The 26,944-nt window shown below is 46.2% G+C and overlaps 2 protein-coding genes across 4 annotated transcripts in view; one reads left to right on the top strand and one right to left on the bottom strand.

Moving 5' to 3' along the window:
- The window catches only part of LOC110535124 (uncharacterized), a 67,237-nt gene extending 50,838 nt beyond the window's left edge, over positions 1-16,399 (top strand). For all 3 annotated transcript variants that reach the window (XM_090191216.1, XM_090191215.1, XM_090191214.1), the window contains 6 exons: positions 10,542-10,600; positions 10,731-10,830; positions 11,057-11,215; positions 12,544-12,612; positions 13,470-13,678; positions 14,257-16,399. In XM_090191216.1, the coding sequence (XP_090047342.1) occupies positions 10,542-10,600; positions 10,731-10,830; positions 11,057-11,215; positions 12,544-12,612; positions 13,470-13,678; positions 14,257-14,410 (750 nt within the window). In that variant the 3' untranslated portion in view covers positions 14,411-16,399. The remainder of the gene's footprint in view (positions 1-10,541; positions 10,601-10,730; positions 10,831-11,056; positions 11,216-12,543; positions 12,613-13,469; positions 13,679-14,256) is intronic.
- A 3,616-nt stretch (positions 16,400-20,015) lies between these two features.
- LOC149979887 (palmitoyltransferase ZDHHC19-like) lies at positions 20,016-26,791 on the bottom strand. The gene is made up of 8 exons (XM_090191213.1): positions 26,531-26,791; positions 26,279-26,400; positions 25,132-25,271; positions 22,189-22,370; positions 21,993-22,095; positions 21,645-21,736; positions 20,335-20,654; positions 20,016-20,086 (listed from the first exon to the last, which is right to left on the bottom strand). The coding sequence occupies exons 1-8, from the start codon at positions 26,695-26,697 to the stop codon at positions 20,016-20,018; spliced, it is 1,197 nt and encodes a 398-aa protein (XP_090047339.1). The 5' UTR covers positions 26,698-26,791.
- Positions 26,792-26,944: the final 153 nt, after the last annotated feature.

Here is a 26,944-nt window from a genome sequence, read left to right as displayed (position 1 = left end):
GTTTAGGAAACTTTAGAGTGTTTTCTATCCTAATCTTATATGCGTATTCTAGTTTCTGGGCCTGAGAAATAGGCGGTTTGAAATGGGCACGTTTTTTAGCCAAAAACAAAAATCCTGCCCCCTACACTCAAGAAGTTTTAATGTGAGTCTGAAAGGAGAGTTTGCAGTCTAACCAGAAGCCTAGGTATTTGTAGTTGTCCACATATTCTAGGTCAGAACTGTCCAGAGTAGTGATGCTAGTCAGGCGGGCGGGTACGGGGAGCAATTGGTTGAAGAGCATGCACTTAGTTATACAAGCATTTAAAAGCAGTTGGAGGACATGGAAGGAGTGTTGTATGGCGTTGAAGCTTGTTTGGAGATTTGTTAGCACAGTGTCCAAAGAAGGGCCAGATGTATACAGAATGGTGTCGTCTGCGTAGAGGTGGATCAGAGAATCACCATCAGCAAGAGCGACAGCGTTGATATATACAGAGAAAAGAGTCGGACCGAGAATTGAACCCTGTGGCACCCCCATAGAGACTGCCAGAGGTCCGGACAACAGGCCCTCCGATTAGACACACTGAACTCTATCTGAGAAGTAGTTGGTGAACCAGGTAACGCAGTCATTTGAGAAGTCAAGGCTATTGAGTCTGCCGATAAGAATGCGATGATTGACAGAGTTGAAAGCCTTGGCCAGGTTGATGAAAACAGCTGCACAGTACTTACTGTCTTTTGTTGATGGCGGTTATGATATCGTTTAGGACCTTGAGCGTGGATGAGGTGAACCCATGACCAGCTCGGAAACCAGATTGCATAGTGGAGAACGGTGGGATTCGAAATGGTCGGTAATCTGTTTATTAACTTGGCTTTCGAAGGTTTTAGAAAGGCAGGGCAGGATGGGTATAGGTCTATAACATTTTGGGTCTAGAGTGTCTCCCTCTTTGAAGAGGGGGATGACCGTGGCAGCTTTACAATCTTTGGGGATCTCAGGCGATACGAAAGAGAGGTTGAATAGGCTAATAATAGGGGTTGCAACAATTTTGGCGGATAATTTTAGAAAGAGAGGTTCCAGATTGTCTAGCCCAGCTGATTTGTAGGAATCTTGCAGCTCTTCCAGATTTTGCATTTCTTTCAGAACATCAGCTGTCTGGATTTGGGTGAAGGAGAGGCGGGGGGGTTTGGGCGAGTTGCTGCGGGGAACGCAGGTGTCACGCCCTGACCTTAGAGAGCCAGTTTATTTCTCTATTTGGTTAGGTCAGGGTGTGATGTGGGGTGGGCATTCTATGTTTTGTTTTCTATGTTTCTTTATTTCTATGTTTTGGCCGGGTATGGTTCTCAATCAGGGACAGCTGTCTATCGTTGTCTCTGATTGGGAATCATACTTAGGTAACCCTTTTTCCCTCCTTTCAGTGTAGGAAGTTAACTTAGTTAGAGGCATCATAGCCCTGTTAAGATTCGCGGTCGTTTTGTATTGTCTATTGTTTTGTTGGCGACATTCTAATAAAGAGGAATATGTACGCTCACTACGCTGCACCTTGGTCCGATTCGTACGACGTCTGTGATAGAACTTCCCACCGTAAAAGGACCAAGCAGCGTGGTAAAAAGGAGGACTGGACATGGGATGACATCCTGGATGGCAAAGGATCCTGGACATGGGAGGAGATCCTGGCTGAAAGGGATGGCCTTCCATGGTAACAGGGCTAGAGTGGGCATCCAGTCAGGTCGGAGGGTGCAGGCTCAGCGCATCTGGCCGCCAGTACGTCTCTACGGCCCAGGATATCCTGCATCGGCTCTGCGCACTGTGTCTCCAGTGCGTCTGCACAGCCCAGTGCGTCCTGTGCCTGCACTCCGCACGTGCCGGGCCAAAGTAACCATCCAGCCAGGACAGGTTGTGCCGGCTCTACGCTCGAGACCTCCAGTGCGCCTCCACGGCCCAGTGTATCCAGTGCCTCCGCCAAGAACAAAGACTCCTGTATGTCTCCCCAGCCTAGTGAGTCCTGTGCCTGTGCCCAGAACCAAGCCTCCTGTATGTCTCCCCAGCCTAGTGAGTCCTGTGCCTGTGCCCAGAACCAGGCCTCCTGTGTGTCTCTCCAGTCCAGTGATGATCCATGGCACGAAGCCTCCAGTGATGATCCATGGCAAGAAGCCTCCAGTGATGATCCATGGCACGAAACCTCCAGTGATGATCCATGGCGCGAAGCCTCCAGTGATGATCCATGGCACGAAGCCTCCAGTGATGATCCATGGCACGAAGCCTCCAGTGATGATCCATGGCACGAAGCCTCCAGTGATGATCCATGGCACGAAGCCTCCAGTGAGGAGTCATGGCACGAAGCCTCCAACGACGACCTCCAGTCCGGAGCCTCCGGCGACGGCCTCCAGTCCGGAGCCTCCAGCGAGGGTGCCAAGTCCGGGGCCCGCAGCGAGGGTGCCAAGTCCGGGGCCTGCAGCGAGGGTGCCAAGTCCGGGGCCCGTAGCGAGATTGTCCATTCCGGGGCCCGCAGCGAGGGTGCCCAGTCCGGGGCCCGCAACGAGGAGGCCTGACAGCAGGGCTGTTGACCGGGGTAGCGGTAGCCAGGTGGAAAGCATGGCCAGCCGTAGAGAAATGCTTCATGAAATTATCGATTATTGCGGATTTATCGGTGGTGACAGTGTTGACTAGCCTCAGTGCAATGAGCAGCTGGGAGGAGGTGTTTTTATTCTCCATGGACAAATTTCTGTTAGGAAAGCTAAGGCTATCTTTTTCAAACTGACTGAGTATATTGGTTTATTGGGCTATTCAATGCTATTGCAGAACGCCACAGCATGTTTTTGTGCTGGTCAAGGGCAGTCAAGTCTGGGGTGAACCAAGGGCTATATCTGTTCTTAGTTCTACATTTTTTTAATAGGGCATGCTTATTTAAGATGGAGAGGAAAGCACTTTTGAAGAGCAACCAGGCATCCTCCACAGATGGGATGAGGTCAATATCCTTCCAGGATACCCAGTCCAGGTCGATTAGAAAGGCCTGCTCACTGAAGTGTTTTAGGGAGCGTTTGACAGTGATGAGGGGTAGTCGTTTGACAGCGGACCCATTACGCACGCAGGCAATGAGGCAGTGATCGCTGAGATCCTGGTTGAAGACAGCAGAGGTGTATTTGGAGGGCAAGTTGGTCAGGATAATATCTATGAGGGTGCCCATGGTTACGGATTTATGATTGTACCTGGTAGGTTTCCATTATCATGTGTGTTAGATAGAGGGCATCTTGCTTAGATTGTAGAACGGTCTGGGTGTTAAGCATATCCCAGTTTAGGTCACCTAGCAGTACAAACTCTGAAGATAGATGGGGGCGATCAATTCACATACGGTGTCCAGGGCACGGCTGAGGGCTGAGGGGGGTCTATAACAAGCGGCAACGGTGAGAGACTTGTTTCTGGAAAGGTGGATTTTTAGAAGTAGAAGCTTGAATTGTTTGGGCACAGGCCTGGATAGTATGACAAATCTCTGCAGGCTATCTCTGCAGTAGATTGCAACTCCGCCCCCTTTGGCAGTTCTATCTTGTCGGAAAATGTTATAGTTAGGAATGAACATTTCTGGATTTTTGGTGGCCTTCCTACGCCAGGATTCAGACACGGCTAGGACATCTGGGTTGGCGGAGTGTGCTAAAGCAGTGAGTAAAACAAACTTAGGGAGGATGCTTCTAGTGTTATCTCAGTATATAGAGAGCAGTTCACAATGCATGTAGACCTATCACCTCATCATGGTAACTTTTTTTCTTGTGACTTTTTTTCAGTAATATAAAGACCGAATGCATGTCTAATTTACCCATTTCCATCTTGCTTTCGGGGGTCACCTTGTTTTTTTCAGTAATATAAAGACCGAATGCATGTCTAATTTACCCATTTCCATCTTGCTTTCGGGGGTCACCTTGTTTTTTTCAGTAATATAAAGACCGAATGCATGTCTAATTTACCCATTTCCATCTTGCTTTCGGGGGTCACCTTGTTTTTTTCAGTAATATAAAGACCGAATGCATGTCTAATTTACCCATTTCCATCTTGCTTTCGGGGGTCACCTTGTTTTTTTCAGTAATATAAAGACCGAATGCATGTCTAATTTACCCATTTCCATCTTGCTTTCGGGGGTCACCTTGTTTTTTTAATGGTAAAGATTATTATTGTTTTAATTGCAGCTGCCGAATTTTAAAACAGTCTATCTCTCAAATATTGTTGCTTTGAATTAGTGCACGCGCTAGTACTCTCTGTCTTTCTCTCCATGAACTCCATTCAAATTGAATCCAAAATAGATAACCCTGTTCTAGACCTATAGATAGCCCTCTAAATAGATATCCTAGCCTACCTCTTTCAGGTAATAAATTCAATGTAGTATTAGCCTTTAATTGAGCTAATTAATGATGGGATATACATAATAAGCTTCAAACGTATAGCCTCTGTCTCTTGCGCAATATGTACTCACCTGTGCTTTTTTTTGTTGTTTGTTGCATTTACCAGTTATTTAATCAGACCCACAACCATTTAATCTTTGTGAAAATAAGTGAAAGCCTTGTGCATCTAGTCTTATATTATTCAAGGATGTCATTAGACTAATGAAGACGAGGACAACGAAACTCATTTAATTTAACTGTTGAAGACGAGGAAGGAATGAAGCAACAAAGAGAGAAAGGGGAGGTAGGCTAATAACATTAGGGGAACTATTATGAAAGGCATCAGCCTACTAATTATACAAATAGGCCCTATTACATGTAAAAATGTACATTTGCTAGCCTATACCTGTAACTTTGTAGGCCGCATGTCCTGCTCCAGTCCATATAATACAGTTTACTAGTTATAATACAATACAGTTCACATTCAAAAAGATTAACCTACTGGAGCTAGTTTAATTTATTTACCCAAGAGAACATATAGCTAGCTACATCTATGGTCTTTTATGTTTTTCTGTCGTGTGTAATGTGCAGTAGCCTTTATCATATACAGTATGTATTGGATAATGGCCCAATCATTTTTGGCTTTTTCGGGGTTTAGGTTCATTAGCTAGCCCACCCGACTAGCATCACTACTCTGGACGGTTCTGACTATGTGGACAACTACAAATACCGAGGTGTCTGGTTAGACTGTAAACTCTCCTTCCAGACTCACATTAAGCATCTCCAATACAAAATTAAATCTAGAATCGGCTTCCTATTTCGCAACAAAGCATCCTTTCGCTGCCAAACATACCCTCGTAAAACTGACCATCCTACCGATCCTCGACTTCGGGGATGTCAATTACAAAATAGCCTCCAACATTCTACTCAGCAAATTAGATGTAGTCTATCACAGTGCCATCCGTTTTATCACCAAAGCCCCATATACTACCCACCATTGCGACCTGTACGCTCTCGTTGTTTGGCCCTCGCTTCATACTCGTCACCAAACCCGCTGTCTCCAGGTCATCTATAAGTCTTTGCCAGGTTATGACCTGCCTTGTCTCAGCTCACTGGTCACCATAGCAACACCCACCCGTAGCACGCGCTCCAGCAGGTATATCTCACTGGTCATCTCCAAAGCCAACTCCTCCTTTGTCCGCCTTTCCTTACAGTTCTCTGCTGCCAATGACTGGAACGAACTGCAAAAATCACTGAAGCTGGAGACTTATATCTCCCTCCCTAACTTTACGCATCAGCTGTCAGAGCAGCTTACCGATCACTGTACCAGTACACAGCCCTTCTGTAAATAGCCCACCCAACTACCTCATCCCCATATTGTTATATAGTTTTGCACCCCAGTATCTCTACTTTCACATCATCATCGCAACATCTATCACTCCAGTGTTAATGCTAAATTGTAATTATTTCGCCACTATGGCCTATTTATTACCTTACCTCCCTAATCGTACTACATTTGCACACACTGCATATAGATTTTTCTGTGTTTATTGACTCTACGTTTGTTTGTGTAACTCGGTGTTGTTTTTGTCGCTTTGCTTTATCTTGGCCAGGTCGCAGTTGTAAATGAGAATTTGTTCTCAACTGGCCTACCTGGTTAAAAAGGTGAAATAAAATTAAAATGAAATGTCATTAATATAGGGCTCGACTCATCAGGCTAGATCAAAGCTCTTTATCAAATCCAGACATATTAATATGCTTTATAATGCATTATAATGCTTTTGAATGACACTTCCGGTTTTGGAGGGAAATACCAGGTTACCCGGGAGAAAAGTGATTTATTCTCGGGATGGAACATTTGTAAAATACCAGGAAAATCTTCAACCCTAACGCGCGCGCGTGCGCACACTAACAGACACACACACACACACACATACACATACACATACACATACACATACACACACACACACACACACACACAGCTTTCAGGCTTGTCATTGTCTGACATTTAATAAGAGGATGAACAGCCAGCGGGTTAGAGGGGGAGAGCTGTTCCAGTAAAACAGACAGGGGTGAGAATGAAAGACTGAGTTAGATGGTCCAAGAGAATGAAACATGATGAGAGTGAAAGACTGCGTTAGATGACCCAAGAGAATGAAACATGATGAGAGTGAAAGAGGAAAAGAAAGAGGAAAGGGAGAGAAGAAGAGAGAGGAAGAGAGCGATGGATTCCCAGGCTGGTCATTATGAACACACCACGTATGGTGCTGGAACCAGCCGAGTGGCTCCAGAATCAAGTCTATTGAGGTGGCCTCCATTGTTCTTGCTACACTACATGTTCTGCCTGCCTGTGTCGCTGTCGCCCCAATACAACCCCACCTCCCTACAAAACCACACAGGTCTTTCTGGCTCACCCGTTTAGATACCGAACCACTGGCTTCCAGAAACACTTTTCCTATTTAGTGCACTACTTTTGAATAGGGCACTTTTGACCGTGGTGCTCTGGTCAAAGTTTGTGCACTACATAGAGAATAGGGTGTCCCATTTGGGACACAGGGTAGGTAGAGGATGGGGGGTTGGTATTGCCGTGGTGAGTGACAAAGGGGGAGAGACTAGAGGGAGAGATACAGGGAGGTAAAAGGGGAAGTGAAAAGTGAAGGAAAGGGGTAGGTAGGGAGTATAACATGGAGAGAGAGAGAGAGACAGAGAGAGAGACACAGAGAGAGACACAGAGAGAGACACAGAGAGAGACACAGAGAGAGACACAGAGAGAGACACAGAGAGAGAGACAGAGAGAGAGACAGAGAGAGAGAGAGAGAGAGAGAGACACACATGTCCACAGTGAGTGTGAGGATAGATAGAGGTAGGTAGGTAGGTAGGTAGGTAGTGAGTATAACATGTCCACAGAGAGTGTGAGGACAGACCAGGCTGACATAGCCCCAGTGGAGGGGACAGCTACAGTAGAGAGGACCTGGCTAGAGAGGGGCTAGCTAGTCAATTGTTAGCTAGTGAGATGCTAGCTACAGAGGCGTTAGCCTTGGAAGGGTTAGCGCCAGAGGAGGTGGGTAGCCAGGACTGGGTAACCCTTAGTACGAGCGGTAGTTTGGACATGGGGAATGTGTTTGTGTCTGAAGCAGCATCCTGGACTCTCTGCCCGGTAAGTAGTGACTACGTACTGACATTCACACACACAGCGTTCACACATATTGATACACAGGCAGGTATGTACCTTCATTACTCAACTGCATTTGTTATTGTTATTGTGTCTATTGCATGTGTAATGTAACTATGAACTATGTAGAAATGGAAATATATATTCCTCTTCTGGCTGTGCCGGGTGGAGATTATAAGAGTACATGGCCATTTAAGGCCAGATTGTTCTTCAAGATGTTCCAACGTTCACAGATGACCAGCAGTGTCAAATAATAATCCGTGGTTGTAGAGGGTGCAACAGGTCAGCACCTCAGGAGTAAATGTCAGTTGGCTTTTCATAGCCGAGCATTCAGAGGTCGAGACAACAGGTCAAATGTATTTTTACTGTTGTTTTATTTCTTTACTTACACACACACACACACATACACACACACACACACACACACATACCTTCTTCTTTTTTTCGCACCTTTGGTTAGAGCCTGTAAGTAAGCATTTCACTGTAAGGTCTACACCTGTTGTATTCGGCGCACGTGACAAATAAACTTTGATTTGATTTGCGGTAGAGAAAGAGAGAGTCAAAAACAGCAGGTCTGGGACAAGCTCGCACGTCCTCTGAACAGGTCAGGGTGCCTTAGCCGCAGGCAGCTCAGGTCCTCCAGGAGGGGAGGGAGAGAGAATTAGAGGGAGCATACTTAAACTCACACAGCACACCAGATAAGACAGGAGAATTACACCAGATAGGACAGACTGACCCTAGCCCCCTGGCACATAGACTATTGCAGCATAGATACTGGAAGAGGGGGTCAGGAGAAACTGTGGCCCCGTCTGAAGATACCCCCGGACAGGGCCAACCAGGCAGGATATAACCCCACCCACTTTGCCAAAGCACAGCCCCCATACCACCAAAGGGATATCAACAGACCACCAACTTACTAACTTGAGACAAGGCTGAGGCTATAGCCCACGGAGATCTCTTCCACCGCACGTGCCCGAGGGGGAGCAAAACCGGACAGGAAGATCATGTCAGTGACTCAACCCACTCAAGTGACACACCCCTCCTAGGGACGGCATGGCAGAGCACCAGTAAGCCAGTGACTCAGCCCCTGTAATAGGGTTAGAGGCAGAGAATCCCAGTAGAGAAAGGGGAACCGGCCAGGCAGAGACAGCAATGGCGGTTCGTCGCTCCAGTGCCTTGTCCTTCCCCTTCGCACCCTTGGGCCAGACTACACTCAATCATATGACCCACTGAAGAGATGAGTCTTCAGTAAAGACTTAAAGGTTGAGACTGAGTCTGCGTCTCTCACATGGGTAGGCAGACCATTCCATAAAAATGGAGCTCTGTGGGAGAAAGCCCTGCCTGCAGCTGTTTGCTTAGAAATTCTAGAGACAATAAGGAGGCCTGCTTCTTGTGACCGTAGCGTACGTGTAGGTAAGTACGGCAGGACCAAATCAGAGAGATAGGTAGGAGTAAGCCCTGTAATGCTTTGTAGGTTAGCAGTAAAACCTTGAAATCAGCCCTTGCCTTAACAGGAAGCCAGTGTAGGGAGGCTAGCACTGGAGTAATATGATCACATTTTTGTGTTCCAGTCAAGATTCTAGCAGCCGTGTTTAACACTAACTGAAGTTTATTCAGTGCTTTATCCGGGTAGCCGGAAAGTAGAGCATTGCAGTAGTCTAATCTAGAAATAACGAAAGCATGGATTAGCTTTTCTGCATCATTTTTGGACAAAGACTTACTGATTTACAATGTTACGAAGATGGGGAAAAAAAGCTGTCCTTGAAATATTCTTGATATGTTCATCAAAAGAGAGATCAGGATCCAGAGTAACGCCGAGGTCCTTCAGGGTTTCCAATCTCTCCAAAAGAGTGTGGTGATCGATGGGATCAAAAGCAGCACTAAGGTCTAGGAGCACGAGGACAGAATGCAGAGCCTCGGTCTGGCGCCATTTAAAAGGTCATTTACCACCTTCACGAGTGCAGTCTCGGTGCTATGATGGGGTTTAAAACCAGACTGAAGCATTTCGTACACATTGTTTGTCTTCAGGAAGGCAGTGAGTTGCTGCGCAACAGCTTTTTCTCAAATGTTTGATGGGAATGGGAGATTCGATATAGGCCGATTAGTTTTTTATATTTTCCAGGTCAAGGTTTGGCTTTTTCAAGAGCGGCTTTATTACTGCCAGTTTTAGTGAGTTTGGTACACATCTGTTTGATAGATCATGATTATCATGACAGTAATATCAATGTTTTTCATCTGAGCTGGATTGTACTAATCCATGTATTCTCCTTCCTGTTTTCTTTATTTCTCTCTCTTCCTTTCTGTCTCTTGTTCTGCCCTTCTGTCTCTTGTTCTGTCCATCTGTCTCTTGTTCTGTCCTTCTGTCTCTTGTTCTGTCCATCTGTCTCTTGTTCTGTCCATCTGTCTCTTGTTCTGTCCATCTGTCTCTTGTTCTGTCCTTCTGTCTCTTGTTCTGTCCTTCTGTCTCTTGTTCTGTCCATCTGTCTCTTGTTCTGTCCATCTGTCTCTTGTTCTGTCCTTCTGTCTCTTGTTCTGTCCTTCTGTCTCTTGTTCTGTCCTTCTGTCTCTTGTTCTGTCCATCTGTCTCTTGTTCTGTCCATCTGTCTCTTGTTCTGTCCATCTGTCTCTTGTTCTGTCCATCTGTCTCTTGTTCTGTCCATCTGTCTCTTGTTCTGTCCTTCTGTCTCTTGTTCTGTCCATGTGTCTCGTGTTCTGTCCATCTGTCTCTTGTTCTGTCCATCTGTCTCTTGTTCTGTCCTTCTGTCTCTTGTTCTGTCCTTCTGTCTCTTGTTCTGTCCATCTGTCTCTTGTTCTGTCCATCTGTCTCTTGTTCTGTCCATCTGTCTCTTGTTCTGTCCTTCTGTCTCTTGTTCTGTCCATGTGTCTCTTGTTCTGTCCTTCTGTCTCTTGTTCTGTCCATCTCTCTTGTTCTGTCCATCTGTCTCTTGTTCTGTCCATCTGTCTCTTGTTCTGTCCATCTGTCTCTTGTTCTGTCCATCTGTCTCTTGCTCTTGTCCTCCTTCAGAGTTTATCAGAATGCAGAGGAGCCAGCAGGAGGCTGAAAAGTGGGATGCGCCTGAAAAGGTATGTTCACTTTCTACCTTCTTAGTTGATCCATGTGTAGTCATCATTTCAAAAACATCCTCTTTAATAATGTGACTTAACCATGGCTGACTTATGTTCTTAAAAAATGAAAAAATATGTGTGTGTGCAGTCGACAGCTATGTGGGCGGCGTACAGACACCTTGGGTCGCACTGCTCGGTCAGGCTGGCCCTCTTCTTCCATCAGCCGTTCACTACTGGGTAACTTTGAGGTATGATACACACACACACACACACACACACACACACAAAATGAAGTGTGACGTACCATTAATGTGTAACTGAATTTATTTCAGTATGATGTATGATGGTATTTTGTCAGAACTTGAGTTTCTACCAAATATCTAGAGAGATTTACAACATTCCTCGTGGCCATAGAAGTAGCTGTGCTTTGAAGTGGGTCTTCCTCACTCTTCCTTGTTGTTGTTTCTTCTCCAGGAGTCGATCCTGAAGGGTCGTTTCTCTCCGTCGGGTCGTATCGAGGGCTTCACAGCAGAGATCGGTGCCAGCGGATCCTACTGCCCTCAACACGCCACTCTGCCTGTACACGTCACCTACTACGACATCTCAGAGCACAGCGCACCCTCACCCTTCCTGGTTAGTGTGTGTGTGTGTGTCTGTGTGTGTGTGTGTGTGTGTGTGTGTGTCTGTGTGTGTGTGTGTGTGTGTGTGTGTGTCTGTGTGTGTCTGTGTGTGTCTGTGTGTCTGTGTGTGTGTGTGTGTGTGTGTGAGAAATTATGTTAACCTCCTAATGTCAATGGCCACGCCACTGTGGAAATATAGAGACATCTGTTGTTCTGCTTCTCAATCCGCATATGTAAGTCTTCTTAGTCTGCAGTGAAAGGTGACAGAGTTAGAGCAGTGTTTGTTAGACCACAAGACATCCTGAAAATCAGCCTTCTCACAAAATTGTCTGTAGTGTCCGAACGGATTGGCCTATAAACTCTATGGAAAGATGAGACTCTCCCGAACACGATGGCGTTCTCCGTTTTCCTCTACGATCCCCACAAGCGTCTTGTGGACTCGTCTGAGGTCGGTACAGTCGATCTGCCAACTTCTGTCTGTGGCATCAGAACAGTTTGGTTTACACACTGTTTAGTTCCAAAAATAAGGGATTGTCTGTAATACATATAACAAAATATTTCTTATATCTCTCAGATATAGGACAGACACTTCAAAACAAACTTCCTTTAGATTTTTTGGTGGACAATCTGTTCCATGTAGTGAATATTTGATTGGATGCGTTTGTATGGGTTAATAGCGGTAATGCCGAATGAAATGAAACAAATAATCGTTATTTTCAGAGTGAAATTATTTAAAAATAATAATAATTTACAACCCCTAGTTGCTGCATCCATTTTTAGGCATATAAATAAATGATATACATTGATTCTTGAAGGCTATAACCTGTAAATGCCTCATGGACTTCAGTTTAGTCGTCGTACCCCATCAGAACCCAACATATTGTCGTACCCCATCAGAACCCAACATATTGTCGTACCCCATCAGAACCCAACATATGAGCTTGTTTAACTCCAGTCATCGTACCCCATCAGAACCCAACATATTGTCGTACCCCATCAGAACCCAACATATGAGCTTGTTTAACTCCAATGAATGTAAACAATGTACCTGTAAATGTGTGTAGCTTCAAAACATGGTTAAAACTATAATGTGTATATGTATGGTCAGTCCTGGCATCCATAGCTCTGTCTATTAATTGGAGTGATGACATTTCTCCAGCTTTTTAGCGAAAACAGGAGCGGGGTCATGCTTTGTTATTGTTTCAATTAAAGATTCTAGCTTGAAATAATTTCAAAAGTAAAGTCACGCAAGAAGAATAGACACCTGCACACTGTTGAATGCTCTCGCAGTTTAGTGAGTGCAACTTCTCCCTGTGAAGACAGCTCATCTCTCTGTTGTAGGGGGTGATCTCCTTGGAGCCTTTAGGAAAGAAGGGATACAGCGTACCCAAAGCAGGGACCACCCAAGTGGTGAGTATCATGGTCCTCTCTTTCTCTCTCTTTTTTTTCTGTCTCTCTCTCTCTCCATCTCTGTGTCTCTCTCCATGTCTCTCCATCTCTCTTTCTCTTTCCATCTCTCTGTCTGTCTCTGTCTCTCTCTCTGTCTCTCTCTCTCCATCTCTCTGTCTCTCTCCATGTCTCTCCATCTCTCTTTCTCTTTCCATCTCTCTCTCTCTCTGTCTCTCTCTGTCTCTCTCTCTCCATGTCTCTCCATCTCTCTCTCCCTCTCCGTCTCTCTCTCCATCTCTCTTTCTCTTTCCATCTCTCTGTCTGTCTCTCTCTTTCTCTCCATCTCTGTCTCTCTCCATGTCTCTCCATCTCTCTTTCTCTTTCCATCTCCCTCTCTGTCTCTCTTTCTCTTTCCATCTCTCTGTCTGTCTCTGTCTCTGTCTCTCTCCCTCTCTGTCTCTCTTTCTCTTTCCATCTCTCTGTCTGTCTCTGTCTCTCTCTCCCTCTGTCTCTCTCCCTCTCTGTCTCTCTTTCCATCTCTCTGTCTGTCTCTGTCTCTCTCCCTCTGTCTCTCTCTCTCTGTTACTCTCACTCCTTTTTCTTTCTCTTCTCTATACTTTGTAATCTCTTGTTGAGTCTCTTTGTTTTCAAACGTAATTGGCCCTAATATGCACGGGCTTGCATGGATCTAACACAATGGGCACAGCAATGGCTAACATCTCCATGTTCCCTTCTCAGACCTTATTCAAATGCTTGACCTTGTTTAGAGTGTTTTTCATGAATGAGTCCATGTTCTCCCCACAGATCTTATTCAATCTCAATTGAACAAGTCTTATAAACAGGTATCATATTCAATATCTCCATATTCTCTCCATCAGACCTTATTCAACCCCAATAAAACTGTGGTGAAGATGTTCCTCGTGACCTATAACTTTGGGGACATGCCCGTCAATCACATGACCTTCCTTCGTCACCGCATCTTCCTGGTTCCCGTTGAGGAACCAGAGGCGAAGGGGGGTGAGCCTCCAGAGCCCAGGGCCACGCCCACAGAGAGGAGGAAGATTCTCTGCTACCTGATACACCTCAGGTACATCTGTCTGGTCATTGGTTGGTTGATTTTAAAGTGGAGTTTGGTGTGGACATTGTATTTTTCTGGATGGTTTGTATGGCATCTGCAGTACGCTTGGGATAGGATGCAATTATTGTTTGGAATGTCTGTCTATCCATCCGTCATCCATCCATCCCCCCATCCATCCATCCATCCCTCCCTCCCTCCCTCCCTCCCTCCCTCCCTCCCTCCCTCCCTCCCTCCCTCCCTCCCTCCCTCCCTCCCTCGTTCCCTCCTTCCTTCCTTCCCTCCCTCCCTCCATCCTTCCTCCCTCCCTCCATCCTTCCCTCCATCCTTCCCTCCATCCTTCCCTACCTCCCTCCCTCCCTCCCTCCCTCCCTCCATCCATCCCTCCCTCCCTCCATCCATCCATCCATCCATCCCTCCCTCCCTCCCTCCCTCCCTCCATCCATCCATGCACACACCTGTTTATTTTCAGGTTGTTTTGCTGATCAGTCATTGTGCCAGAGACGCCCTCATTTGACGGAACTTAGCTTAGTAGCTTTACACACAAATGTATTAACAGTGATGGTTCTGCTTTGTTTTCAATCTCCTAGATTCCAGAGCTCTAAATCTGGGAAGATCTACTTGCACAACGATATCCGGCTGCTATTCTCCCGCAAGTCCATCGAGGTGGACACGGGGATCCCTTACGAGCTCAAATCTTTCACCGAGGTGCCAAGAAACCCCAAATACTCCCCCCGCGTGTGAGCCTACGATGAACCCGCGACCCCTGACCCCATCACAAACGCAGCCCATTCCTGGAACTGGGCACAGAGAGATAAACAGACAGACATGGACAAGAAAAGTTGAAAATATTATTCATTCAGACACACGCATATATACTGAGTATACAAAACATTAAGGACACCTTCCCTAATATTGAGTTGCACTCCCTCTATTGCCCTCAGAACAGCCTCGGTTCATCAGGGCATGGACTCTACAAGGTGATGAAAGCGTTCCACAGGGATGCTGGACCGTGTTGACTCCAATGCTTCCTACAGTTGTATCAAGTTGGCTAGATGTCCTTTGGATGGTGGACCATTCTTCACACGGGAAACTGTTGAGCGTGAAAAACCCAGCAGCGTTGCAGTTCTTGACACAAACCGGTGCGCCTGGAAACTACTACCATACCCTGTTCAAAGGCACTTAAAAATGTTGACTTGCTCATTCACCCTCTGAATGGCCCACACACACAATCCATGTCTCAATTGTCTCAAGGCTTAAAAATCCTTCTTTAACCTGTCTCCTCCCCTTCATCTACACTGATTTGAAGTGGATGTAACAAGTGACATCAATTTGGGACCAAAGCTTTCATCTAGATTCACCTGGTCATGGAAAGAGCAGGTGTACTTAATATTTTGTACAGTCAGTGTATATACATACACAGAAACACAAGCATCGATCAATACATGCACACAGGCAAAGCAGCCTGACGTGTATACACAACTCACAGTACACATGAACACTCGGTGGTGAAACTCATCTAGAGTAGAGTGTTAACATGCCTTGTGACTAACCTAAAAACCAGTTTTCCTCTCGAGCCGTTAGTTTCACACACAAACAGTCGTTTACTCTGCCTGCACCCGCCCCCCCCCCTCCCCAATGGTGGACCAATGACAACTCTGCACCCCCCCCCCTCCCCCCCTCCCCCCCTCCCCAATGGTGGACCAATGACAACTCTGCACCCACCCCCCCCTCCCCAATGGTGGACCAATGACAACTCTGCACCCCCCCCCCCCCCCCCTCCCCAATGGTGGACCAATGACAACTCTGCACCTGCCCCCCCTTCCCAATGGTGGACCAATGACAACTCTGCACCCCCCCAATGGTGGACCAATGACAACTCTGCCACCGCAACCAGCCAGTCAATAGAACGCCGGGGAGCCGCTAATGACGCACACTTTGTAAGAAGAGGACTGGAGAGCCTTAAACAAGCACATCCCAGTAAGGGGGAGGGGCACAAAACAAACGTTATTAAACCATTAAACTGGAGAAGAGATGAGAGAAGAAGAGAGACAGAGGAACACTAGTGAAACAACGACGGAATTCAATCAATTGAAGAATAAAGATTGGACGTCAGATGTTTGACACATCCTGCAAACGCCAAAACAATTGGCTACACTCAGGACTTGTACTGTACTGTTTTGATTGAAGCCTACAGATGATCCAGTGAGCCCTCCCCCATTTCAAGCATCATGGTACGGACCACTGTGTAGGTAGGATGCAAGGGTAAGGGGAACATACCATGGTGTAGGTGGGCCCCTTTTTATGTAGACTGGCGGAGGGACACTGTGTTTCAGTTTATTTTCTGTTCAAAACAGTCCGAAATGGGAGCAGAAAAGAAAAACTAGTATTTAATGTTTTTTCAAATGTCTTAAATAGCAATATGCTGCATAACTAGAGTGTGTTTTCATCCAGACTACGGCCTGCATCCCAAAAGGCCCCCCTATTCCCTATATTGTACACTACTTGTGACCAGAGGTCTATGGGTCCTCTATATAGAGCCCTATGGGTCCTGGTCACAAGTAGTGCACTACATAGGGACACAGACTTTTGGGACACAGACTTTCTCTGTGGAGATGGCATTGGAGTGAGGGGAGGGGGGAAGTGATGGGAGGGAAGAAATAGGGGTGGGATGAGAGGGTGGGGTATTTAATATAGAAAATATTTCAAATTAAACTCAGCGCCTGGCGAGTACAACCTGTCTTGATTTGTTTTATGCTGTCATGCTATGTTGTGTATCGATATTGTATCTTAATACCTTCGTCTCTGTTTGACCAAATTTTCACCTGACGACAGTTTCACAACTTAGAATTGTCAAAGAAATCTGAGACTCGTGGGTTCAGATACTGTTGTGTTCGGTCCACTGTCCATCCAGAGTCACACATAATGCCCTCTGTAGTGGTGGGAGGAAACACACTGTAATACACCTCAATACTGCCCTGAGGGTCCCTCTACAACACACTGTAATACACCTCAATACTGCCCTGAGGGTCCCTCTAAAACACACTGTAATACACCTCAATACTGCCCTGAGGGTCCCTCTAAAACACACTGTAATACACCTCAATACTGCCCTGAGGGTCCCTCTAAAACATACTGTAATTCACCTCAATACTGCCCTGAGGGTCCCTCTAAAACACACTGTAATACACCTCAATACTGCCCTGAGGGTCCCTCTAAAACACACTGTAATACACCTCAATACTGCCCTGAGGGTCCCTCTAAAACACACTGTAATACACCTCAATACTGCCCTGAGGGTCCCTCTAAAACACACTGTAATACACCTCAATACTGCCCTGAGGGTCCCTCTAAAACATACTGTAATTCACCTCAATACTGCCCTGAGGGTCCCTCTAAAACACACTGTAATACACCTCAATACTGCCCTGAGGGTCCCACACTCTCATGTATTATAGAGAGGATCTGAACTGGAGTTTAAGGCAAGGATTCAATCTGATCACGCTTTGTCAGCTTTGCGCCATTTGAAGGTAATTTCTGATTGATGCTACATTTGCAGCTTTTACTGTGAATGCGGTGTCTGCGAACACGGGAATGGGAGGGGGAAGGAGGGGCAGGAGGTAGGGAGAGAAGAGGTAGCGAGACAGAGGGAGATGGAGGGAGATGGAAGGGAGGGAGAGAGACAGAGGGAGATGGAAGGGAGGAGGGAGAGAGACAGAGGGAGATGGAAGGGAGGAGGGAGAGAGACAGAGGGAGGAGGGAGAGAGACAGAGGGAGGTGGAAGGGAGAGAGACAGAGGGAGATGGAAGGGAGAGAGACAGAGGGAGATGGAAGGGAGGAGGGAGAGAGACAGGGAGATGGAAGGGAGGAGGGAGAGAGAGAGGGAGATGGAAGGGAGGAGGGAGAGAGAGGGAGATGGAAGGGAGGAGGGAGAGAGAGAGGAAGATGGAAGGGAGGAGGGAGAGACAGAGGGAGATGGAAGGGAGAGAGAGAGACAGAGGGAGGAGGGAGAGAGACAGATGGAAGGGAGGGAGATGGAAGGGAGGGAGAGAGAGACAGAGGGAGATGGAAGGGAGGAGTGAGAGACAGAGGGAGATGGAGAGAGGTGAGGAATGGGGAAGGAGGGGGAGAGGAGAGGGGGGAAGGAGGGGGGGAGGAGGATACTGTGTATTGAAAGTGACCAAAGCGGTTCCTAGAGTTCTGTCCAGCTGTATTGAGATACAGCCAGAGTTGCCTTCTCCCCCATTCAAATAAACACATCATATATCAGATCACTGCTTCAAATATGTAAATATTTAAAATAAGACTCTCGAAAGGAGAGGACACTTTATCTGGGCAATAAGAAAAATGTCTCTCTCCTTTGCTGAATGGTTTCAAAAGAAAGAACCAAGTGATTTTAAAGTGAATTTGGTCTGAATAGATTAGCCCAGGGGTTTGAATAATGTGTTGTACAAAAGAGATGTAGTTTTACCTGCCACAAAAGACCTGGACAAACACAGACACACTGCCATGAATTTGTTCACTCAAACACACACAGAGAGCAGAAGAAATAAGATATCAACGTGTCATGATCAATGTGACGATGAATGTGATGATGAAACGAAGTTGAACCTTGCTGAGAAAAAAATTATTCATTTATTTGTTTTAAACAGCAGAGGATCTCCTACTTCTTTGGTGCTCAGCCCCTCCCCCTTCTTCACACTCAGCCCCTCCCCCCTTCACACTCAGCCCCTCCCCCTTCTTCACACTCAGCCCCTCCCCCTCTTCACATTCAGCCCCTCCCCCTTCACACTCAGCCCCTCCCCCCTCTTCACACTCAGCCCCTCCCCCCTCTTCACACTCAGCCCCTCCCCCTCTTCACACTCAGCCCCTCCCCCCCTTCACACTCAGCCCCTCCCCCCGCTTCACACTCAGCCCCTCCCCCCTCTTCACACTCAGCCCCTCCCCCCTCTTCGCACTAAACAGTTTGATTTGTATGACCAAACTCCCTAGTGTGTTTCTGTCTGTGTACATTCAGATGTGTTGAAGTGGTTTTAATAAGGCCTGGGGCTGGTGTTGGTTATGGTGTTGTGTGGTGTTGAGGTGGTACAGGCCTGGGGCTGGTGTTGGTTATGGTGTGGTGTTGAGGTGGTCCAGGCCTGGGGCTGGTGTTGGTTATGGTGTTGTGTTGAGGTGGTCCAGGCCTGGGGCTGGTGTTGGTTATGGTGTGGTGTGGTGTTGAGGTGGTCCAGGCCTGGGGCTGGTGTTGGTTATGGTGTGGTGTTGAGGTGGTACAGGCCTGGGGCTGGTGTTGGTTATGGTGTGGTGTTGAGGTGGTCCAGGCCTGGGGCTGGTGTTGGTTATGGTGTGGTGTTGAGGTGGTCCAGGCCTGGGGCTGGTGTTGGTTATGGTGTTGTGTTGAGGTGGTCCAGGCCTGGGGCTGGTGTTGGTTATGGTGTGGTGTGGTGTTGAGGTGGTCCAGGCCTGGGGCTGGTGTTTGTTATGGTGTGGTGTTGAGGTGGTCCAGGCCTGGGGCTGGTGTTGGTTATGGTGTGGTGTGGTGTTGAGGTGGTCCAGGCCTGGGGCTGGTGTTGGTTATGGTGTGGTGTTGAGGTGGTACAGGCCTGGGGCTGGTGTTGGTTATGGTGCGGTGTTGAGGTGGTCCAGGCCTGGGGCTGGTGTTTGTTATGGTGTGGTGTTGAGGTGGTACAGGCCTGGGGCTGGTGTTGGTTATGGTGTGGTGTTGAGGTGGTCCAGGCCTGGGGCTGGTGTTGGTTATGGTGTGGTGTTGAGGTGGTCCAGGCCTGGGGCTGGTGTTGGTTATGGTATGGTGTTGAGGTGGTCCAGGCCTGGGGCTGGTGTTTGTTATGGTGTGGTGTTGAGGTGGTACAGGCCTGGGGCTGGTGTTGGTTATGGTGTGGTGTTGAGGTGGTCCAGGCCTGGGGCTGGTGTTGGTTATGGTGTGGTGTGGTGTTGAGGTGGTCCAGGCCTGGGGCTGGTGTTGGTTATGGTGTGGTGTTGAGGTGGTACAGGCCTGGGGCTGGTGTTTGTTATGGTGTGGTGTTGAGGTGGTCCAGGCCTGGGGCTGGTGTTTGTTATGGTGTGGTGTTGAGGTGGTCCAGGCCTGGGGCTGGTGTTTGTTATGGTGTGGTGTTGAGGTGGTCCAGGCCTGGGGCTGGTGTTGGTTATGGTGTGGTGTTGAGGTGGTCCAGGCCTGGGGCTGGTGTTGGTTATGGTGCGGTGTTGAGGTGGTACAGGCCTGGGGCTGGTGTTGGTTATGGTGTGGTGTGGTGTTGAGGTGGTCCAGGCCTGGGGCTGGTGTTGTGGTGTGGTTGTCTACCCAGCACCCTCTGGTGGTCAGGATGTAAAGCTATTTTGCAGCTCTGATCAGAACTCCATCCCGTTCCTGGTCCAAGTCCTCATCACCAGCAGCCAACATATCTGTGAGTATGATTCAGAATCAAATAAAGAGTTTTACAAGTGGACTAGGAATACCACTCTATGATGGAAATATGTTGTGATGTTTACAGCGATTTTGTTGATGTTCTGGTAACCTAGCAGCAGGTTCAATAATCCATCACCATTCATAGCACACAAAATAATTCTCAGGTCTAAATCAGACGCTGAATGAAAGAACCCAAACCAGTCAGTCACTAGAGGACTTATCCAGTTCTGAACCTGTACCTCACCTGGGATCTCCACAGCAGAGCTCTGTGAGGGCTTGTTGTTGTCGCTGTGTTTGTCTGTGGTCACACAGCCTGCTGGTACTACTTCCCTGTAGCAGCATCGACACCCTCTCCCTTCCTTCAGACTGTCTAGACTCAGTGTGCTGTGCTTGAAACGGCCTGGGCTGGCTGGGCCTACCGCCACCTTGTGATGTTTACAAGTATTACAACAGGGGACTGAGCTGCAGCTGTACAAACACTGGTCCTCCTGATGGAGAAGGGTTAGACTGCTCCAGTCCCCCTCAGTGTCTCCTCTTCTGCTGGGCTTCACAGCCCCCAGATACCTGGACAACAACAGCGACAACAGGTTATCACTATCGGTGCAGGATTCACCCCCAGATACCTGGACAACAACAGGTTATCACTATCGGTGCAGGATTCACCCCCAGATACCTGGACAACAACAGGTTATCACTATCGGTGCAGGATTCACCCCCAGATACCTGGACAACAACAGGTTATCACTATCGGTGCAGGATTCACGCCCAGAAACCTGGACAACAACAGCAACAACAGGTTATCACTATCGGTGCAGGATTCACCCCCAGAAACCTGGTGATGTAGTGATGTACCTGTTTGTATTAGTGATGTACCTGTTTGTATTAGTGATATACCTGTTTATATTAGTGTATTAGTGATGTACCTGTTTGTATTAGTGATATACCTGTTTATATTAGTGTATTAGTGATGTACCTGTTTGTATTAGTGATATACCTGTTTATATTAGTGTATTAGTGATGTACCTGTTTCTATTAGTGATGTACCTGTTTGTATTAGTGATGTACCTGTTTATATTAGTGTATTAGTGATGTACCTGTTTCTATTAGTGATGTACCTGTTTCTATTAGTGATGTACCTGTTTGTATTAGTGATGTACCTGTTTGTATTAGTGTATTAGTGATGTACCTGTTTGTATTAGTCTATTAGTGATGTACCTGTTTCTATTAGTGATGTACCTGTTTGTATTAGTGATGTACCTGTTTGTATTAGTGTATTAGTGATGTACCTGTTTGTATTAGTCTATTAGTGATGTACCTGTTTCTATTAGTGATGTACCTGTTTGTATTAGTGATGTACCTGTTTGTATTAGTGTATTAGTGATGTACCTGTTTATATTAGTGTATTAGTGATGTACCTGTTTCTATTAGTGATGTACCTGTTTGTATTAGTGATGTACCTGTTTATATTAGTGTATTAGTGATGTACCTGTTTGTATTAGTGGTGTACCTGTTTGTATTAGTGATGTACCTGTTTGTATTAGTGATGTAGTGTACCTGGGTCCAGTCCGGGAACAGAGGATGCCGGTCCAGTTCTTCCAGCAGCCCTGATCAAACGGGTTCTTATCATCAGGCTCAAAGTAGGGCTCCTACAGAGGAGAGAGAAAGAGAGGGAGAGATGGGGCACCAGATTATAATACATCCTCAGTCAACAGAATGATGCTCCAATTAGTGTGTGTGTGTGTGTGTGTGTGTGTGTGTGTGTGTGTGTGTGTGTGTGTGTGTGTGTGTGTGTGTGTGTGTGTGTGTGTGTGTGTGTGTGTGTGTGTGTGTGTGTGTGTGTGTGTGTGTGTGTGTGTGTGTGTGCGTGTGCGTGCGCGACGGGGAGAGAGTGTAGTGACTTACTATAGTAGAGGATGGCTCTCCATTGGAGATCAGCTTGATGTTGCTGAAGAGTATAACCAAGACCAAGAGCACACAGGCCAGGCTGGTAACCATGACGACCACACTGGTCAGTTAATGTTAAGGTTTAAAGAGAATAGTATGCGCACACTTTGGGACTGTGACCCAGGTGTGTGTGTGTGTGTGTGTGTGTGGATACGTGGTGGCGTGGGGCAGGCTGAAGGGCTGATGCAGGGTGAGGAGGGTGAGGAAGAGGTAGAACAGCGAGGAGGAGAGGACCAGGAGCAGGTATGACGTCAGCAGAAGGAGGAAGAGCAGGAACACACGGTAGTTACGTCTCCCCACGCAGTTATTCAGCCACTCACAGTGGTGGTCGAACCGCTGTGTAACACACACACACACACAGAGAGACACACAACCAGACAGACAACACACACACACACACACAACCAGACAGACAACATACACACACACACACACACACAGAAAAGACACACATAACATGTGCAAACAGAGCTGATGATATCACATAAAGCCTGAGACTACATGAGATAAAGATAATATACTGGGGAGGTAGATAATGATAATGAACAGGGGGAGGTAGATAATGATAATGAACAGGGGGATGTAGATAATGATAATGAACTGGGGGAGGTAGATAATATACTGGGGGAGGTAGATAACGATAATGAACAGGGGGAGGTAGATAATGATAATGAACTGGGGGATGTAGATAATGATAATGAGCAGGGGGAGGTAGATAATATACTGGGGGAGGTAGATAATGATAATGAACAGGGGGAGGTAGATAATGATAATGAACTGGGGGAGGTAGATAATGATAATGAACAGGGGGAGGTAGATAATATACTGGGGGAGGTATATAATGAGCAGGGGGAGGTAGATAATACACAGTGGGAGGTAGATAATGATAATGGGCAGGGGGAGGTAGATAATATACTGGGGGAGGTAGATAATGATAATGAACAGGGGGAGTTAGATAATGATAATGAACTGGGGGAGGTAGATAATATACTGGGGGAGGTAGATAATGATAATGAACATGGGGAGGTAGATAATGACAATGAACAGGGGGAGGTAGATAATGATAATGAACTGGGGGAGGTAGATAATATACTGGGGGAGGTAGATAATGATAATGAACAGGGGGAGTTAGATAAAGATAATATACTGGGGGAGGTAGATAATGATAATGAACCAGGGGGAGGTAGATAATATACTGGGGTAGGTAGATAATTATAATGAACAGGGGGAGGTAGATAATATACTGGGGGAGGTAGATAATGATAATGAACAGGGGGAGGTAGATAATGATAATGAACTGGGGGAGGTAGATAATGATAATGAACAGGGGGAGTTAGATAAAGATAATATACAGGGGGAGGTAGATAATGATAATGAACTGGGGGAGGTAGATAATATACTGGGGGAGGTAGATAATGATAATGAACAGGGGGAGGTAGATAATGATAATGAACAGGGGGAGTTAGATAATGATAATGAACTGGGGGAGGTAGATAATATACTGGGGGAGGTAGATAATGAACAGGGGGAGGTAGATAATATACAAGAGGAGGTAGATAATGATAATGAACAGGGGGAGGTAGATAATATACTGGGGGAGGTAGATAATGATAATGAACAGGGGGAGGTAGATAATGACAATGAACAGGGGGAGGTAGATAATGATAATGAACTGGGGGAGGTAGATAAAGATAATATACTGGGGGAGGTAGATAATGATAATGAACGGGGGAGGTAGATAATATACTGGGGGAGGTAGATAATGATAATGAACAGGGGGAGGTAGATAATATACTGGGGGAGTTAGATAATGATAATGAACAGGAGGAGTTAGATAATGATAATGAACTGGGGGAGGTAGATAATATACGGGGGGAGGTAGATAATGATAATGAACAGGGGGAGGTAGATAATATACTGGGGGGGTAGATAATGATAATGAACAGGGGGAGTTAGATAATGATAATGAACTGGGGGAGGTAGATAATATACTGGGGGAGGTAGATAATGATAATGAACAGGGGGAGGTAGATAATATACAGGGGGAGGTAGATAATGATAATATACAGGGGGAGTTAGATAATGATAATTAACAGGGGGAGGTAGATAATATATAGGGGGAGGTAATAATGATAATGAACAGGGGGAGGTAGTTAATGATAATGAACAGGGGAGGAAGATAATGATAATGAACAGGGGGAGGTAGATAATATACAGGGGGAGGTGGATAATGATAATGAACAGGGGAGGTAGATAATGAGAATGAACAGGAGGAGGTAGATAATATACAGGGGGAGGTAGATAATGATAATGAACAGGGGAGTTAGATAATGATAATGAACAGGGAGAGGTAGATAACATACAAGGGGAGGTAGAAAATGATAATGAACAGGAAGAGTTAGATCATGATAATGAACAGGGGGAGATAATATACTGGGGGAGGTAGATAATGATAATGAATAGGGGGAGTTAGATAATGACAATGAACCAGGGGGAGGTAGATAATACACAGGGGGAGGTAGATAATGATAATGAACAGGGGGAGGTAGATAATACACGGGGGGAGGTAGATAATGATAATGAATAGGGGGAGTTAGATAATGACAACGAACCAGGGGGAGGTAGATAATACACAGGGGGAGGTAGATAATGATAAAGAACGGGGGGTCGATATTGATAAAGATTGGGGGGGGGGGGTAGATAATGAACAGGGGTAGGTAGATAATGATAAAGAACAGAGGGGGTAGATAATGATAATGAACAGGGGGGGGGTAGATAATGAACAGGGGTATGTAGATAATGATAAAGAACAGGTGGGGTAGATAATGAACAGGGGCAGGTAGATAATGATAATGAACAGGGGGAGGTAGATAATGAGCAGGGGTAGGTAGATAATGATAAAGAATAGGGGGGGTAGATAATGAACAGAGGGAGAGAGTTAGATAGTAAACAGGGTGAGGTAGGTAAGGAAAATGAAGAGGGGGGCAGGTAACGATATTGAAGGTAGGTAGATTAAGATAAAGCCATTTTGATGACACTTTCCTGAATTGTGGTTCCAGTCTGATATGTTTGCTACACTCATTTCAATACAACTCACGTCCACACATGCATTGCAGCGACGGCAGTGCCATGCAGCAGGGGGAAGGTAGATCTCACACCTACTGCACCAGTCCATATCATACCTCTGACCATTCACTATCACATAGGCCACCTCTACTGTGCCTGGCCATGGGGGGCCTGAGAGAGAGGAAAGAGAGGTGGAAGACAAAGAAGAAGAAGAAGAAGAAGAAGAAGAAGAAGAAGAAAGAGAGAGAGAGAGAGAGAGAGAGAGAGAGAGAGAGAGAGAGAGAGAGAGAGAGAGAGAGAGAGAGAGAGAGAGAGAGAGAGAGAGAGAGAGAGAGAGAGAGAGAGAGAGAGAGAGAGAGAGAGAGAGAGAGAGAGAGAGAGAGAGAGAGAGAGAGAGAGAGAGAGAGAGGCTTTATAAACATTGCTCCTTCATGGTAATTTCTGGATAACAATGTAGCGACTTTAAAGGAGAATCTGGAGCAGGACTTGACTCAACAACTCTGCAGCTCAGATACAGATGTAGGATCTTAATTTGACCAGTTTCTCACAGCAGGAAAATAATCCTACAGCAATAGGAAATTATTGTGTGAATTGTAATTAATGGACATTCATGTATGGGTTGATCATTCTTTTGTTAGGGTGTAACCGGTGTGAAATGGCTGGCTAGTTAGCGATGCATGCTAGTGGCATTTCAATCGCTGACGTCACTCGCCCCGAGACCTTGAAGTAGTTGTTTCCCTTGCTCTGCATCGCTGCAGCTTTTATGGAGTGACAGGTAATGATGCTGCGAGGGTGACTGTTGTTGATGTGTGCCAAGGGTCCCTGATTCAAGCCCAGGTTGGGGAGAAGGAGAGGGACAGAAGCTGCGTTGTTACAAGGGCAAATCGAGTCTGACATTCTAAAGTGGGAATTACAAACTTTAGAAGCCTTTTTAAAACTCGAATGCATTAAACGTTAAGATTTCAGCTGCACAGGAAAATGATCTGCAACAACAGAGTGATCAAATGAAGAGAGCAGATCTGTACCACCTGTGCCATAACGATACAGACCTCTTGGTATAGGAAGTAGCCTAGTTGCTTACTTATTAATAACTCTTGAAAGGAATATCAAAGCTCCCTAATATCAAAGCTATATTTAATAATACTATTATAATGCTGTTGTTAACATGATAATATTACCTTGGTGGAGAATGCCAGGATCCATGAAACTTAACACCAGGAAAGTTATCAAGGTCCCAGTTAGTAACATCGCAGAGGCCACAGGATAGGCCACTGAAACATGAGTAGCCAACCAAGCGCACCTGGCAAGGACAGGGAATAAAGTCAACTGTCAAGTCATCCTTGCAGAAAACTACAGGTGGAATGGGTTTTGATTGAATGTGACATTTGGGGACAACCTAATATAAGGAGAAGATTAGCTTGTAAACTTACGGGAAAGTGATGTACAGCACGCTTATTACGAAACCCATGCAGGCAGTAAAACTCGGCCCGAGGCCTCTCACAACCCAGTGCGGCCGTCTCTTCTTCTTGCGCGGCTTCTCGTTGTCCGAGTCCATATGGCTTCCAACTTCCAATTTAGGTTCGTTTCTAGCTAACATTAAAAATACTTTTCGGAAGAAAAAAATATGTCTTCTTTACTCTTTAAATCTAAAAAATGCTTTATTTTCTTTGAGCTACAATGACTGTAGTTCTGTCCAGCTTTCCACTTCCTCGCCACAGATGATGCTGTCATGGAAACCATGAGAGAACGCGCTCAAGCCCCTGACCGCTCGTGATAGAAAATACTTGGTAGTCTATTTAAAATAACATAGACTATATAGCCGAGATTTAAAAAATAAAAGAACG

This window comes from Oncorhynchus mykiss, chromosome 11 (genome assembly GCF_057628025.1).
Source record: "Oncorhynchus mykiss isolate SJ-2025 chromosome 11, ASM5762802v1, whole genome shotgun sequence".
In the NCBI taxonomy this organism is placed as follows: domain Eukaryota; kingdom Metazoa; phylum Chordata; class Actinopteri; order Salmoniformes; family Salmonidae; genus Oncorhynchus; species Oncorhynchus mykiss.
The sequence above is the reverse complement of the archived record's forward strand: the minus strand, read 5'-3'. Positions and strand labels throughout refer to the sequence as shown.